General features: G+C 42.6%; 2 protein-coding genes across 2 annotated transcripts; one reads left to right on the top strand and one right to left on the bottom strand.

Moving 5' to 3' along the window:
- The first annotated feature begins 3,881 nt into the window (after positions 1–3,881).
- Positions 3,882–11,534, top strand: LOC4332096 (uncharacterized). Its single transcript, XM_015776593.3, has 17 exons — positions 3,882–4,154; positions 4,238–4,295; positions 4,849–5,026; positions 5,116–5,447; positions 6,150–6,240; positions 6,318–6,591; positions 6,918–6,966; positions 7,246–7,351; positions 7,467–7,682; positions 7,834–8,173; positions 8,256–8,351; positions 8,427–8,475; positions 8,582–8,704; positions 9,576–9,677; positions 9,774–9,865; positions 9,961–10,114; positions 10,937–11,534. The coding sequence occupies exons 1-17, from the start codon at positions 4,021–4,023 to the stop codon at positions 11,201–11,203; spliced, it is 2,661 nt and encodes an 886-aa protein (XP_015632079.1). The 5' UTR covers positions 3,882–4,020; the 3' UTR covers positions 11,204–11,534.
- Positions 11,535–11,821: 287 nt separating this feature from the next.
- On the bottom strand, positions 11,822–14,757 carry LOC4332095 (homocysteine S-methyltransferase 1). The gene is made up of 7 exons (XM_015776595.3): positions 14,456–14,757; positions 13,514–13,570; positions 13,203–13,408; positions 12,953–13,082; positions 12,622–12,825; positions 12,440–12,511; positions 11,822–12,266 (listed from the first exon to the last, which is right to left on the bottom strand). The coding sequence occupies exons 1-7, from the start codon at positions 14,609–14,611 to the stop codon at positions 12,102–12,104; spliced, it is 990 nt and encodes a 329-aa protein (XP_015632081.1). The 5' UTR covers positions 14,612–14,757; the 3' UTR covers positions 11,822–12,101.
- Positions 14,758–15,319: the final 562 nt, after the last annotated feature.

The following is a 15,319-nucleotide window of genomic DNA, read 5'->3' as shown; positions in this document are numbered from 1 at the left end:
ACCAACCTACCTCCTGAGCTCGGAGCTTAACTATGCGTAGGAGAAGGATACCAAGAAGAGCAGACCAAAGAAGTGGAGTGTGAAAGGGGAGGAGGAAGAAGAAGTGGAGAAGAGGTGGGAGGGAGGAAGCGAACTGGAATGAAGAGTTGCAAGTTGATGGGATATAAATATGAGAATACAGAAAAGGAGGGGCTTTTGTACAAAAGTAAGGGGCAAGGGCCCAATGGTAGGGAGGTGCCCATCACGGTGTCAAAACCGCATCAGCTACGCGCCCGAGTACTCCTCCCAAGCCCCCTACTCCCACTGCAGCTGGGCCCAACGCGTTGGTGCGACCCACATGTCGGTGTAAAAGCTCTCTTCGTACGCCGCGCTCTGGCCAGCCGATGGTTTAGTGGCACGCATCACGTGGCGCATGTCAGGCATCCAACGGCTGCGAGGCGATCTCGCGGAGCGGCGACGAGGCCGTGCTGTTTCGAGTAGTACTACGTGGATCGCTTCGTGGACCTCGGGGAAATCCGGGCCCGCATGTCAGCGTCTCTGGTGGGCCGCGGCTGGCAGTGGGCATAGGACAACGGGAAAGAAACGAACAAACTCCAATAAAGCGAGCCCTCCTCCCACCGACATGTGGGGCCGATATGGTGTGGACCCACCTGTCAGCTACAGCGTCGGGCGTGGGACCATGGGATGATGGGGACAGTGGCTCTCAGACTGGTGGACAGTGGGCACGCGAAACGAGGAGGGGGATGCGGGGCCCGGAGCGTGACGTGGCGCAGCAACGGTCAAATTTCGCGGGCACCACGACCAGAGGCGACCGGCGGAAGCAGCGGCGAGCAGGCGAGAGAATGGTTTGGTCGTGTTGTGGAGAGGAGAGTAGGGCGTGGCTCGGGGTGGATTGGGTGTGGTGCGCCGTGCGCGGGCGCGGCGCTCGTGGCAAAAACTGGGCACGCCGCCCGCACGCACGGCACGATGGCTTCGCGCGGCTTTCGGCATCAGCCCCAACGGTCGTCTTCGCAGGCCGGCCTCGGCGAGTACAAACGACTACTGGGATGGGATGCAGCGCTTTTTTTTGCTCTGCTTTCTGCCTGGGCGACAGCACTTGATTGGTACTCCAACGATGATATTTGATCGGCCTGGACTGGCTGGCTGCGCATGACTTCGTTTTACTGTCCAACGAAGCGACCAACGCTTTTTATTTACCAACACAACGGACTCGTTTGATTCACTGAATCACCGAGGTGGTGTTTGAATCTCCTGAAGATTAAGATGAATATAAAAATTAATTGAGTTTTAATTATTATAAACTTGAAAAATGGATTAATATGATATTTTAGAGCAACTTTCATATATAAAGTTTTCGCACGAAATACACCATTTAGTAGTTTGAAAAGCGTGCCACGAGTATCCAAAATTTCATCTCCGACTTGTTGGAGAAACGAACAAGACCTAAGGCCATGTTTAGAAGTTTTTGCATGTCACGATCGAATATACGGACATACATTTGAAGTATTAAACGTAATCTAATAATAAAACAAGTTACAGATTCCGTTTGTAAACTACTAGAGGAATTCATTAAGCCTAATTAATTCATCATTAGCAAACATTTACTGTAGCACCACATTGTCAAATCATGGCGCAATTAGGCTTAAAAGATTCGTCTCGCAATTTGCACGCAATCTGTTTAATTAGTTTTTTTTATTAATATTCCATGCATATGTCCAAACGTTCGATGTGACGGGGTGAAAAGTTTTTATTTGGGAACTAAATAGGGCCTAAGAGCGAGTACAATAGCAGGCTACAAGTCAGCTATAAGCACATGTAAAAGAGAGAGGAGAGAAGAGAGAAGAAAATCGGGCTATAAATTTATATCCAGCTGCAATACGAATTCCAAAATGTTATATGTGTATAAGAGGTGGACCATATGTTAATGATGTAGTATATGTTTATAAGTAATTATTGTATGAATGAGTTATTAGATTGACTATAAATGATTTGGAGCCAGTAGTTATTAAACTTGCTCTAACTGATCTAACCATACCAAACAAATAAGAGTAGATATCACGAAACCCCATATTTTAGAACACATCTATCACAGATCCATGTGATAAAAACATTTATCCCAAAACCCTGCTCTTTTGGAGCATGTTTGTATCATCTCACCCATGTTCACATTTCTCTCCTCCCATTTGACCTTTCAACTCATGTTTGGCGTTTTCAGAAGGACTTTCAACCGTTTCCACAATGATAACGGTATTCTCTCCGGTCCGGTGCGCTTCACCGTTGAACTGGCTTAGGTTGACATGAATGTTTGTGTTGTCGAGATAGGCCACTTGCCTCTACATTGAGGTGCAATGGCTTGTTTGTTGTCGACAGTAGATAGAGCGGAGGTGGGCCAAGTTCGCACCAATAATTCACGCTTAGCAAACAGGATCAAGGAATCGCATGAATATGGACGGAGACAATGAAGGGAAGGAGAGGAGCAAAATATGAATGATATGATACAACATACCACATAGAGTAGGGTTTTGTAATAAAAAATGCCTAGCTTGTGGCGAGGAGATGATACCTCATTTGGTTTATTGCTAAAATTTTGGTAACCGAAAACCAGCAACACACACATTTCAAGAGATTTGCCAACAAACCAAATGAGCAACTTTATTAATTTTCTCACAAATGACTAAACTTTGTCAGTGCCAAAATTTTGATATGGTTAAGTTTAGCAAACATCCGAACACAATCAACATCACTGCATATAGTGTTTCGCACGTCAACATGCATTTCTAAAATATGCACTTCTAAGTTGTTTAAAAAAGATTGATGGCTTGTTTGTATTGAGGTCAACTTGTCGGTACCAATTATTTGGTAACTTCAATTGTATAACATAGAACCCACCATTCTATAAGGAACTACTTCGTAGGTGTGAATTTGGATATAGTTATGTCTTAGTTCGTACTAGTCGGGAATTGTTTTTTTCTTGAGACGGTGCAAGTAAATATTTGCTTTGTTATTAGTAGAACAATAGTTCCTAGCCATAAATATTTATAGCATATGTTTTAATTTGTAGCAGAGACCAGACGACGTACCTCATGTTTGATCAAGACATAACCTCGAAATAACCTCGAACCTTGAACGAGCATATCCAAGGTAGAGACTGATGCATCTCGAGTTTCCAAACAGGTAATCCGAATGAGTTCCAAGCAAGTCTATAAACAAGATCCAATACTCCAGAGCAACCGTGGTGCTACAGCAACATCAGCAATCTTTTGCCACCGGATCAACAGCTTATATCGCCAGCAGATGCTGTTCAGGGGACTACTGTAGCGGATCCCGGTATGGGTACTGTAGCATACGAAGTGGGACAGTGCTGCAGACCTGCAGTGTCAATTTTGGCCATTGGCTCCATTGATCTGATGGTGATAATAGGTTGCAACTTCTGATGTTGTAGTCGCTATCTACAAAAATTATATATAGCTAGAACTAAGAGCTAAATATACATTAAGCCATACCACTCATACAAAGTAAGAGCCATTAGATAATTCACATACTTAATCGTAACCATCCAATACATATTAACTATATGTAGCTACTATCTATATTTAATTTCCAGATAACTCAACATTCATTATCCTATTGTAGTCATCAGTTTCCACAACAACGCGCGCAGTGTCATGTATTCGAACATGATCTGCCCAAGTGTGCAAAAAGGCCGTCAATTAACACGACTCGGACCTACTCGAGCATCCCAAGGCCCATAGAACTGTTGGGTAAAGGCCGAGATCCGCCATCGAAACCGAGCAGATTTTCAATGATACATGGGCCAGATCGCTACATTTTGGACGTTCGCGCTCTGGGCCAAAATTGCGAGCTCGCCCGAGAACCTGATCGGCATTAGCCTCACTTTCTCACCGTGAACCATCCCCAAACCCACGTTCTCACCGGCGATCAAATCCGCCGTCATCTCGCCTAAATCTCACCTTAATCCTCCGTACCCCCGCTTCCTCCCGCTCAAACCCTAATGCGGTGATGGCCAAGGACAAGGAGGTCGGCCCGCCTCCTCCCCCCTGCGTCGACTCCGACCACGAGGACCTCCCGCTCGCCGAGCGACGGCGGCGGCTGCTCCGCCCGCCGGCGGAGTCAAAGCCTCCCGCTCCGGAGAGGTGCCGCGCCTCCCTTTTCTCCTTGTTCTGTCCTGCAGATGTTTCTTTTTTGGAGTCCTCATCTTTGTGTTGTTCCGGCGCAGGCGGGAGGCTAGCGCCGCGGCGGCGGCGGCGGAGGATTCCGGCGGAGCGGCGCAGCAGGTGGGTTTCTTTTGATTTTTGCGTGTGGTTATTAGACGGTTAGACGGTGTAAAGTTGTAAATCTTTTCCTGCTCTTGTCGTCCGGCATTCGAATGAAAACCGCATTTCTTGTGTTACCGTTCTTTTGCTTTTGTGGACGTGCGGTTTTGGTCAGAGCTGAACATGACGGAATATACCTTTATGAGAAATAATTGAACAGCTATTGTAAATTTGTAATCAGTCATCACCGCTCCTCAATTTTTCTCACCCTCCACCATTGTTGAACATTACTTTTATCTACATCTAATAGCAGCTACAAAGGACATTTCTTTTTCCTTTGAAACGAGTAAAATTAATTCTTTAGGAGGGAGTCTTATGTGGATTGCCATCTTGCTGGTATCAACTGTTTCTGTTAATGTTTGTATGGAAACCTCTTCCATGTGTTTCTTTTAAAACTGCGCTCCTAAAAAATCTCCAAATGCGCCAAGAGCAATTCCAAGATCTTCCGTACAAATGCTTGCATCATGTTAAATTGCTTCTTTACTTAAATGTTGTGCTTATTGTATTGCTGCAGGGTTGGCCAGGTCTTCCCAGAGGTGTAGAGTTTAATCCTACCGATAGCGATCTACTCTGGCATCTGGCTGCAGAAGTTGGAAATGGTCAGGCTCGTCGTCATCCTTTTATCAACGAGTTTATTAAATCTGTTGATGAAACCATAGGATTTGGTTATACTCACCCTCAAGATATACCAGGTAGTTCACTATTATTCAATGTAAATATCTCTCATGTCTGTTCCTTTTATGATTTACTGTCACATGCTACATTTTGATTGATATTTTAGGTATTAGGCAGGATGGATGTGCATCATATTTCTTTCACAAAAACTTCAAGGAGTGCGCCAATGAGAACAGTAAATGTATCAGATGGCAAAAAAGTGGAAATCCTATATCAATAACTTTGGATGGGAATCTTCAAGGTTGCAAGGAAGTATTTGTATTGTATGCCTACGAGACAGATGGTAACAATCCTCAGATCACTGACTGGAGATTACATCAATATCATATCGAAAGCACAGAGAAAGATGAGGGAGAATTGGTGGTGTCAAAGATATTCTACGAGTTAGAAAAAAATCAATTTAAATGGGCTGAGAAATCTCACGCTCAGTCAGCACAGGTGTATTACTTATCCTTGTATTTTTCTTGTAGTTTAATATGGTATGAGATAACCCTGTCACCCTTGACTCTTTTTTTTTGTTTTAAAAATAATTCTGAAAGTAAGTTAACTGATCATTGTAAAAAAACACTGCAAGGCAAATATTTAAGCTACATTTGTTGGATTAGTATTAGCAATTTGTTATATTAAACGTGTTGGAACCAAATTGCGAGAGGCTCTGTCATGATTTTAAAAATTGACTTTTGTTTGATCCATTGGCCAATGAACACTGTTCAGTTCTTTTGCAGGATTTTCATACTAATTCACATTTAGTTTACTTGAACATGGATGCTATCCTACTAGTTAAGTAAAAACTGCTTTTGCAATTAATGTTACCTTGACTCTACTCAGAGTAGGTACTGTGATTCTGGTATGCTTGATCACAAGGATTCTTTTAGTTTTGCGTCATTTACCTGTTCTTTGGTATCAATCTGTTTCTTGTTTCCTTAGTTGAATATATTCGGCTGTAGCTGTTTTGCATTTCTTTATCTTATTTATTGCTTAATTTTTAAGTCTAGTCTTGTACTCATTGTAAAGTTTTCATTCATTGTAGTTGATTTCTGCTAACTTTCTGAAGTTAACAGGCACTCAATTTCCTGGGGCTTTATAACAATTAATTTTAAGTAACACATGCTAGATGTTTGTTTCTGAAATTCTATGCAGGGTGCTTCTGCAATCGATGATGATTCCAAAGAGGAATTACAGTTGGACAATCATTCTTTTAATATGATTACTGAAAATAGTTCTGTTCAAGGTTCGTGTCCTCATTCACATCCATTTATTTTAAATGCATTTTTTGTAACATAGACCATGACACTGAATTCTCTTCAGGCAATGAAAACAAGCAAAAGCAGACGCAAACAGGGACATGTCCTAATCTGGACAAACTAAGTTATTTCAATGTGGTAAGCAACATGCATATTGGGAACCAAATTAATGATCATGATGAAATCGAGGAGCTTGATCATATGTCTCTGCAAGAGCGCTACAGAATTCTTATGGCAGAAAATCATTCTTCCTCTGCTGTAGTATCTTCTGAACAATGTGCAATTGATGGTTTGGAGAATTCATGCAAGCCTGGAACTAATGGGATGATTCCTAAAAGGTGAGGGGGTGAGAAAATGTATACATTTAATGTAGGTAGCTATAATTTCTGAGAAAAAAAAATCCCTGTACACCCGTCCTTATGGTACATCCACTTTCCTGTGTACTAAGTTCTTAATAATCCTACCTAAATATGGAGATATAGAGAAGGATGCTCTATAGTAAAACTTTAAAGTCAAAGTTGATTGCATTCGCAAGAGAAAAAAAAAGTAACATATCTCCAATTATTTTGGGAATTGATGTGAACATTGACAAGTGTAATTCAAGAAAGATGCTCTATATAAGGTTTGTACTGATATGAAGTTCATATTGTAATTTTGCATGTAGAATTCATGAAGGGACTGCCTTCAGGGATGGTATGTATAGCATGTTGCAGGTACAAGCACACTTTCTCAACTGTTTTGGTTATGCATTAAATTTATGTTCTAATATCATGTTTGAAATGTCCTTTGTTATCCCTGATGCCTCATTAGGACTTATCACAACTTCCATTCTTGGTCAATAAGCATGCGCATAACAATAGCTTTTCTATCAAGAACATATAAATTTATTTTTCATTGTGCCAACTGAATTTAGTGATTCAAGGTTGCACATTGTCTGTGGGAGGGAGGGAAACGAGAAACGGGTCTGTTCAATTGTTTGCAATTATATGCAGGAAATTTCTTCTGCACCGGCCATTATAGGTAGTATCGACAATGATAACAACAGGAGGTTGCTAACTGAAGGTCTTTCAAACAACCAGCAAAGTCATGAGGCTGGATGTAAATCTCTTCTCCTTTTCTTTTTTAATTCGAGTCCTTACTTCCACATGTCAATGGTGAAGAAAGCATTGATTACTATACTCTGAAACAAGTGATGATAAACAACTTACTGCAGGTGAATCAGGTTTCTTGAGTACATCATCTTCTGCTGCTCCACCACAATGTCAAGTTGTGTGCTCTCATGATCTATTGGTAAACGGCAAGACTCTTATTTATAGTCGCGACCCTTCTTCAAGTTCAACACCAACTTTTGGGGATAAAAACATTCAGTTGGAAGGGACAGATGATAGGACCCTTTTGGTTGACATAAAATTGGAACCTGCATTGGAAGGTTATGATATTTACCATCTGAATTTTGTTTGAGCAAAATCTCACCACTATTCCTTAAACAACAGTGGTCTGGAAGATTGATTTAGCACCAGCATATGTTTGTCAAAACCCAAAAGACATCAATATTGATTTTGAACTCTTGCATGTCACAGGGGATTTCACAGAGAAAATTACATCTTCTGTACAGAGAACAGATCCAAATCATGGCACTGAGGGCTCTAATCTAGTTGGGTCTATAAACTCTGTTTCTTCAGCGATCTCCAAAAGAATATCAGAAGCAGCAAGATCTAACCCAGAGAATTCTCATGTTGAAGGCCTACTGCCATCATCACGAATAAAAAGCGAAGTTACCGGGAGTGAGTTACCTCTAGTTGTGTGTGGTCTCACTTCTATCAGTATCGCAGAGCTCACTGCCAAAAAAACCAATACTCTAAACCATGACGGGGTCCTTGCTTACTGTTCTCGAAAAAGGAAAAGGAGGAAGACTCTGAGGTATGCTGCACAGGCAACATTTTTAATGTTCACACTGATTCTCTTTTTGGCTAGATTATGCTTATAAAAATCATGTATGCAGGGATCCAAGTGAAAAGACGCTTGAAGAAGATTCCCTCAGAAATGATGAGGGTACTGCTTACTTTTCTCGTCAAAGGCGAAGGAGAAAAACAGCAACGTATGCTACATGAGTAACTTCTGTCAATGTTGACAACTATTTTTGAGAATCTGATAACAAACGTGATGTACGCAGGGATTCAATTGAAACGGCACTTGAAGAAGATGCCCCAGGACTACTGCAGGTACCCATTTGTCGTGTTCATAGTTCTATTTTAATTCAATAACGGTATTCAGTAAGCATTCATTCCAACTTCTGATTCTGTGTTTCCGTATCTTTCGTGCCTGCAGATTCTTCTGGACAAAGGAATACTGGTTAAAGAGATTAAACTCTACGGTGTTGAAGAAGAAGATGATATGGTCCCAGACTGCACAGAAAGTGACTTTCAAGATCTTGAAAATGTTATTACAAAAGTAAGATTTTAAAATGGTACTTAGTCTTATAAGAATGGGTATTTTTGTCTTTGAGAAAGAAAATACATTGTACAGTATATCATTGAAATATCTCAACAACCCCACCACTTGACATGTTGAAAATGGTTTGTTGAGAATCTGCATAACATCTGATATGCCTCACTTGCTTACCTTTTTCGGATGGTATCATACCACTCCCGCTATTTTTAGCGGGTAGAGGTTATTCTACTAGCCTGGGTCAAGCCTTTCCTCTGCAGGGCCCTTGTGATCCTTGTGCAGTAAACCCCTACGGGTGGTTCCCCATTGTCATGATGTAGCGAACACCACTGCAAAACTTTCACAAAGACACCTTAAGTGCTCCAGCTTCATATGTGACAAGCAACGCCGAAGAAAAGGAAAAGGATAATGTATCATCTTTTCAGAAGCATTCCACTGCCACTGGGACCATGTTGTATTAGTGGACTCGTTCTTGCTTCTCCTTGTTACTGTTCCTAACTCTCCGAGTAGTTAGAATGTTGAATTTTCCATACTCAGCAACAACAGAAGAGGAAACATTTGCATGTTTGTTAGTTACCTTGCGTTTTCCTTCCCCTTCCCAACTGAAAAATATAATCACCCTCCCCCCCAGCAATACAGCAGCTATGATTTGGTTTACATGATTTCATTTGTTGGTCATGTCACCAGGAAGTTCAGTGTGAATTGTGTTATGTCTGTAAATACAGATGACTTAGAGGTTATTGGCCTAATTTCCCCAAGGTTGAGGGACTACATCTGCATCTTTAGTATTATGGGCTAATTGTGAAGAGCAAATGGCATGGGGTGGTTATGTATGTTATAGTTTACTGACATGTTTTATTTGTTCAATACACAGTTGTTTCCGCAAAGAACATCCCTGTTGAAATCTGCACTTAGGCATGAGAAGGGGGAAAAGGCTATATACTGCTTGACCTGTTTAATTTCTCTCATCGAGCAGGTATTTATCCACATCTAGACAACATTTGCTATTTTTATTTTCTCACTTGTACGAGGCTTTCAATTTTAGTGTTTTATACACCTTTATCTCTTGTAGTCCCGCTATCTTCAGTTTCGTGATTGTCCTGTTGAATGGGGATGGTGTAGAGACCTGCAATCATTTATTTTTATTTTTAAAAGCCATAACAGGTAATCTTTCTTAGCCAATACTATTATTCAGGTACTGCCGGTTAAAATGGTTGATATGCTTCTTTCCTTTATGCCTTCCTTTTTTTGTTTCACAGGATTGTTCTTGAGCGACCGGAATATGGGTATGCGACATACTTCTTTGAGATTGTGAAATCACTGCCAATACAATGGCAGATCCAAAGGATGGTTACTGCAATGAAGCTTAGTGGTTGTGGCAGGACAGCTCTGATTGAAAATAGGCCATTATTGGTAAGATTTCTTGCTTTGGTATTTTTTTCCCCTGCATTTTCCCAGTGTTGTGCTGCACTTTTTGACTGTCAACGTACGTAGAAATGTGGTCAAAGTAAAAGGCCCTATTATCGACTTATGATCAGAGGAGGAAAAAAAATCAGCTCTATTGATGCTGGTTACTGGTATATCGTCTGTGACCAATAGATATGATAAAGCCAGTACAAGGGTAAAATTATACGAAGTTTGATGTGTTGTATGTAATCTTGAAGCTGGTGATTGTAAAAGGTTACATTTGAGGAAAAATATATTGTAAGATTTTTTTTTTAAAAGGTAAACTGGAATAGACTTGAAACATTACAGTAACTGGTCAGTTTACCTGTTACCAGCATAGCTTTTCATAATGTCTTCTATCCTTGCTTATGAACACAAGTACACAACTACCCATTAACCATTAATAAACTGTGTTATAGCCTTTCTTAGTTTCTTTTCCAGTTGACAATTGTTTCTAGGATCCTCTATCAGAATACGCAGTTACTAGTTTTGAAGCTGGATACAATCATACATTCATGCACTCGACTCTTTTTCTATATTTCTTTCTGATGTAACTAAGTTTGTGATATCGTTCATAATATACCTCCGAAGAATATATTTCTCGTTTTAGAAAATTTTAGCACCAGATATATGTTCACATAGGACATTAGCTTCAACGGTCCAATCTCATATGTACCTTCCGTAGTGAAAGGAGTTTATAATTTTGTGCTACCTCAGTACCTTTTACTCATGAGTTCTTTCATGAGTAAAAGGAGTTTGTAGGACATTGAACTAATCTATTTTTTACAGATTGGTGAAGATTTGACGGAAGGAGAGGCGCGGGTTTTGGAAGAATATGGTTGGGTACCAAATTCTGGGCTTGGCACAATGCTCAATTACCGTGACCGGGTAGTTCATGACAGGTGGAACGAGAGATCTGGCACAGATTGGAAGACAAAGATAGGAAAGCTCCTGATGAATGGGTATTCCGAGGGGCATTTGGTCCTATCTCACTTTCCAACTAAAGTTGGGAAAATAGAAGATGACACCGAAATCAAACAGGAGGATCCTCTCTGAGTTATCCCCTGTCTTGTATATGCGCTTGGTAATCCTGCAAAGTTATAACCTTTAGCAGTAAAATGGCTAATGCCACCCCCCTTCTTCATGTGGGCTTGTAGAGTTGTTGTAGTCATCATTATAATTCAGAAGGCTTACAAAGAATGAACACAGGGGTGCCATGTGTAGCCTATCTGCACCTGTACGTAGGAAATCATGGTGGGGTAACACTGTAATAAGTGTTGTGGATGGATAGACAGGTGAACTAGCATTTTTTTTTGCTAGCTGTTGATAAACATTAGATCATCTGGCAAATGGTGGGTATTCATATATGGATTCACCAGTTGAGTCATCCAAATGCTTGATTGTTGGCCGGATCACTGCAGATCTAACATCAGATAAAGCAGTCATTTTGAAGGTGTCATCAATTCAGGTTCTGTTCACTTGGAAAGTTGGCAAGTCAGAGCGCATCTACTAGCACTAGGCTGACTTGGTTCATGGTCCGCATTAGGTATTGAAATTGTTGGCATATTGTAGTTTCATACTACATGTCTTCTCTCTAGACTGTAGATGTTCTGGATTTTGGAATTAAGTATTGCCAATACAACAACTATTCACAAAAACAATAGGACACGCAACTTGTTCTTTTGCATTATCAGTGCAATTTGGATATATAGATAACTCATAAATTCGATACATGGCTGCTACTTTCCTTATATTACAAGGATAAAGAAGATAAATCACATCCCCAGGCCTCTGCAACACTCTCCATGCTAATGCTCGTATAAAATTCGATGGTTGCACATCAGCATTACAAATCGTTAGACGGTAATTTCCGCTGCAAAATTTAGCATAAACTAATACTGAATCGGTATAATTCTCGCTATTAATTAAAAGTTGCACTACCAAGTAGTCGGTCTCAAATCTGAGTTGCTGAATAGGACGTCTTGCCCTTGAGGACCTTGGAGACGGCCCGGATCGTCGACGGCGTCGTCCGGCAGCATCCGCCGACTAAGCTCGCGCCGGCCTCCTGCCACCTCTTCGCGAGCGCGTCGAAGCTCTTGTGCCCAAAGCACTGTGCCGGCTGTGCATGCGACGCATCAAAAAAACCAGTCAGTTTGATGATCAAGACGACCAAGAATTCGCACGGAAATGTGCTAATCTTTCTTGGCGTGCCAGTGATGAGAACAGATCTGTGCTAATCTTTCTTGGCGTGCCAGTGATGAGAACAGATTAAGTGTAACAGGTCGTGCTCACCAGCCATCTCTTCGCTCTGCCGTCCCAAATCTCGCCGCTGTTCGGGTACACCGCGATCGCCTTCTTGGTTTGCTGTCAGAAACACATTCAGAGTTTCAGACGATTGCAGAACCGGTGCAGAAAGAAAATGTTGGGGTGTGTGCAAGATGGAGTCGATGGTGCTGAAGGAAGTTGGTGCAAACCTTCTTGAGCTCGCGTATGATGCCCTCGATGAACTGAGGCGGCGTGCAGTTGACACCCACGATGGTCACCTTGTCGCTGGCGTTGAGGAATTGGAGGCACTCTGCAAAGCTCTCTCCTGAGCACAGGTTCTTGCCGTCCACTGAGCTGAAGCAGATCCAGGAGGGGACCTGGATGTTCTCTTCCTCCAGAAGCTCAACTAAAGCCTGCATGCATGATCACCAATTTCAGCAAGAAACATCAAAGGTGGCAGCATTTCAGTGCTATTGAATGTCTGGAACACATTGCACAATCTGTGTTTTTCTTTCAGAGATTCAGATTCACTAGCCTCACCTGTGCCTCCATTTTGTTCGGGATGGCCTCAAACGCGATCAAGTCAGGGCCAGCGCTCGCAAGAACCTGCAGCCGGCGCCTGTGGAAGTCCTTCAGTTTCTCTGCCGTGATGTCTTCTCCATACGATCCACTGTCAGATACAATGTTGCATCAATGACACAAGCAAAATATTATATACGAGGTTAAGGTTACAATGCGTGCCGATCCATGGCTAATCCATGGCTTTGCAGTGCTGAATCTTAGAAGTTACCTGTACTCTGAGCCATCGGCAAGGTAAGCTCCATAGCTCCCAATGGATGCGGCGACCAGAGCACGGTTGTAAACAGGCTTGGACTTCCTCAGCGTCGACTTCCAGAATTCATCTCGTGCTTCCAGTGCCAATTCAATGCTCCTTCGCAGTAACCCTTCTGCCTCCTCAAGAAGCATTCCTCTGGCTAAGAATCCTGGGATAGTTGCCTTCAGAGAGATACAAGAAAGGAAGGCATCAATTTCTCTGATGCTGAAACTGAAAGATTACTCTTTATGTCAGCTGGGGAATGAAGATCGCCAGACCGATGATACCTGGTATGATGAGGAAATGATGACATCGGCACCTGCTTCAAGATATTGCATGTGAACCTGCATAAAGAAGTTGAAACAATTGTGACATTTGATCTTTCGAAAAGAATCGTGATATTCACGTCCGAAGTAAATTTGACACAATTGAATGGTCCTGCCTATCAGAAGTTGGTGCAACAAACACAATTCAAGTGTACACAGTACACACTAGAATAGTCATCCTGACAATGGATTAAATTGAGTCAAACGATGGCATTACTTCAGGGAAAAGGATGGATGAAACTGAATGCTCTGAGAATGTTCGACATTCAGAGAATTCAGAGGTGCTTACCTACCTTTTCCTCTCGCACTCAACAGAGTAGGTAATCTTTTATTGTTTCTTTTTTTTTTCCAAAAAGCAATCTAGACACATCTGAAAAAAAACTTGGTTGGTCGGTAGTAGGTCCATAGGTGAGAAAGGGAAAAGGTACAGTGTTCTTGTCCAGGTCAAGACCAAGACAGCAAGACTTACAGTTTGTATCACATCTTAAGATTTGTTTACTTTTTTTTTTTGTGGAGGAAAAGGAAACGAGAGTTGACTGATAACACAGTTACCAACCGAACGTTGTATTCCAAGACCAAAGGGACGAAGAACACACATACACCTGTGGAATAATCGCATCGATCTCTAACGCAACACCAACACGGCAACAGCTAATATATAGCTTTTCACATGGTCAACCGAACAACAAACAGAGACGCAGCTCAGCTGGCACATACACATTCCATCGCGGCGGTGCAACAACGTGAGCAATCCATGGCGCCATGACAACGACGAGACAGCAAGATGCATCATGCAGCATGTGGCGCAAGCGTGGCATGAGCTGACGAGCACTACGCATGCAGGCACACGCGCGACGGCCCGGTCGGTGAACTACGGGGAGAGAAGAAAAGAAGATTAGTTACCTCCTTGATGAGGTGCGGCTTGGTGATGAGGCAGGCGGCGCTCCAGAGCGGGTCGTTGATGTCGGCGCCGAGCGCCTCCAGCTGCGTGGCGAATCCGCCGTCGATCACGGCGCACCCGCCGGCCCTCCTGACGATCTCCTCCACCGCCACGGCCATCGCTCGATCGATCAATCTATCAACCAACCAATCACTCCTCGCACCACCACCCCCAACACGCAGCAGCAGCAGCAGCTAGCCGCGCGCAAGTAGATCGGACTAAGAGATCGATCGATCGACGAGCTGAGGCCACGAGGGGTTAACGCGAGAGACGAGCGACGAGATGGAGCAGTATATATACCGGCGAGATCGATTGGAGCAAGGAGAAGGTAGGTAAAGGAAGACTTAAATTTGGCGGAGAAGCAATAACGCAGACATAGGTGGCATGCAGCGGGCGGGTGCGGACGTACGCGGACTTGTTCCTGGGGTAGGTGCGGTCGCAAACCGGGTTGGCGTCCAGGGAGGAGGACGGAACGAACCGTGAATTCGAATTCACTGTGTTCGTTTCCACGGTTGGACCAGCGCAACTGCGAGAAGACAACGGCATGAGTACGCATGGGTAAGCAGAGAGAGATATGAAAAAAAAAAGACGTTTGATTTATCCGTACGTGATGCAACAAATACTGTTGCAGGAGTATTTACAGCAGCGGCAGCTGGTTGGTTTGCCTTGGCTGGGCTGCCTGGGCAAATGGACAAATGACTCAATATGGACACTTCTGCTTGGCTTGATTCCTCAACTTTTAATATAGTAATTGGAGTACATTCAAAATTGTACTCCCTCCGTCCCATAATATAAGGGATTTTGAGTTTTTGCTTGTAATATTTGAC

The sequence above is a fragment of the Oryza sativa genome, chromosome 3, assembly GCF_034140825.1.
Source record: "Oryza sativa Japonica Group chromosome 3, ASM3414082v1".
Taxonomy (NCBI): Eukaryota; Viridiplantae; Streptophyta; class Magnoliopsida; order Poales; family Poaceae; genus Oryza; species Oryza sativa.
Note: the sequence above shows the minus strand (reverse complement) of the source record. Positions and strands in the feature narration are given on the sequence as shown.

Bases quoted from the DNA above. Each gene is read 5' to 3' on its own strand.
- LOC4332096 (XM_015776593.3), top strand. From the start codon at position 4,021: ATGGCCAAGGACAAGGAGGTCGGCCCGCCTCCTCCCCCCTGCGTCGAC. The intron at 4,155-4,237 runs GTGCCGCGCCTC...GTTCCGGCGCAG, and splicing joins AAGCCTCCCGCTCCGGAGAG to GCGGGAGGCTAGCGCCGCGG. The intron at 8,174-8,255 runs GTATGCTGCACA...TCATGTATGCAG, and splicing joins AAAAGGAGGAAGACTCTGAG to GGATCCAAGTGAAAAGACGC.
- LOC4332095 (XM_015776595.3), bottom strand. From the start codon at position 14,611: ATGGCCGTGGCGGTGGAGGAGATCGTCAGGAGGGCCGGCGGGTGCGCC. The intron at 13,571-14,455 runs GTAACTAATCTT...TTCTTTATGCAG, and splicing joins AGCCGCACCTCATCAAGGAG to GTTCACATGCAATATCTTGA. The intron at 13,409-13,513 runs GTATCATCGGTC...ATCTCTCTGAAG, and splicing joins TCATTTCCTCATCATACCAG to GCAACTATCCCAGGATTCTT.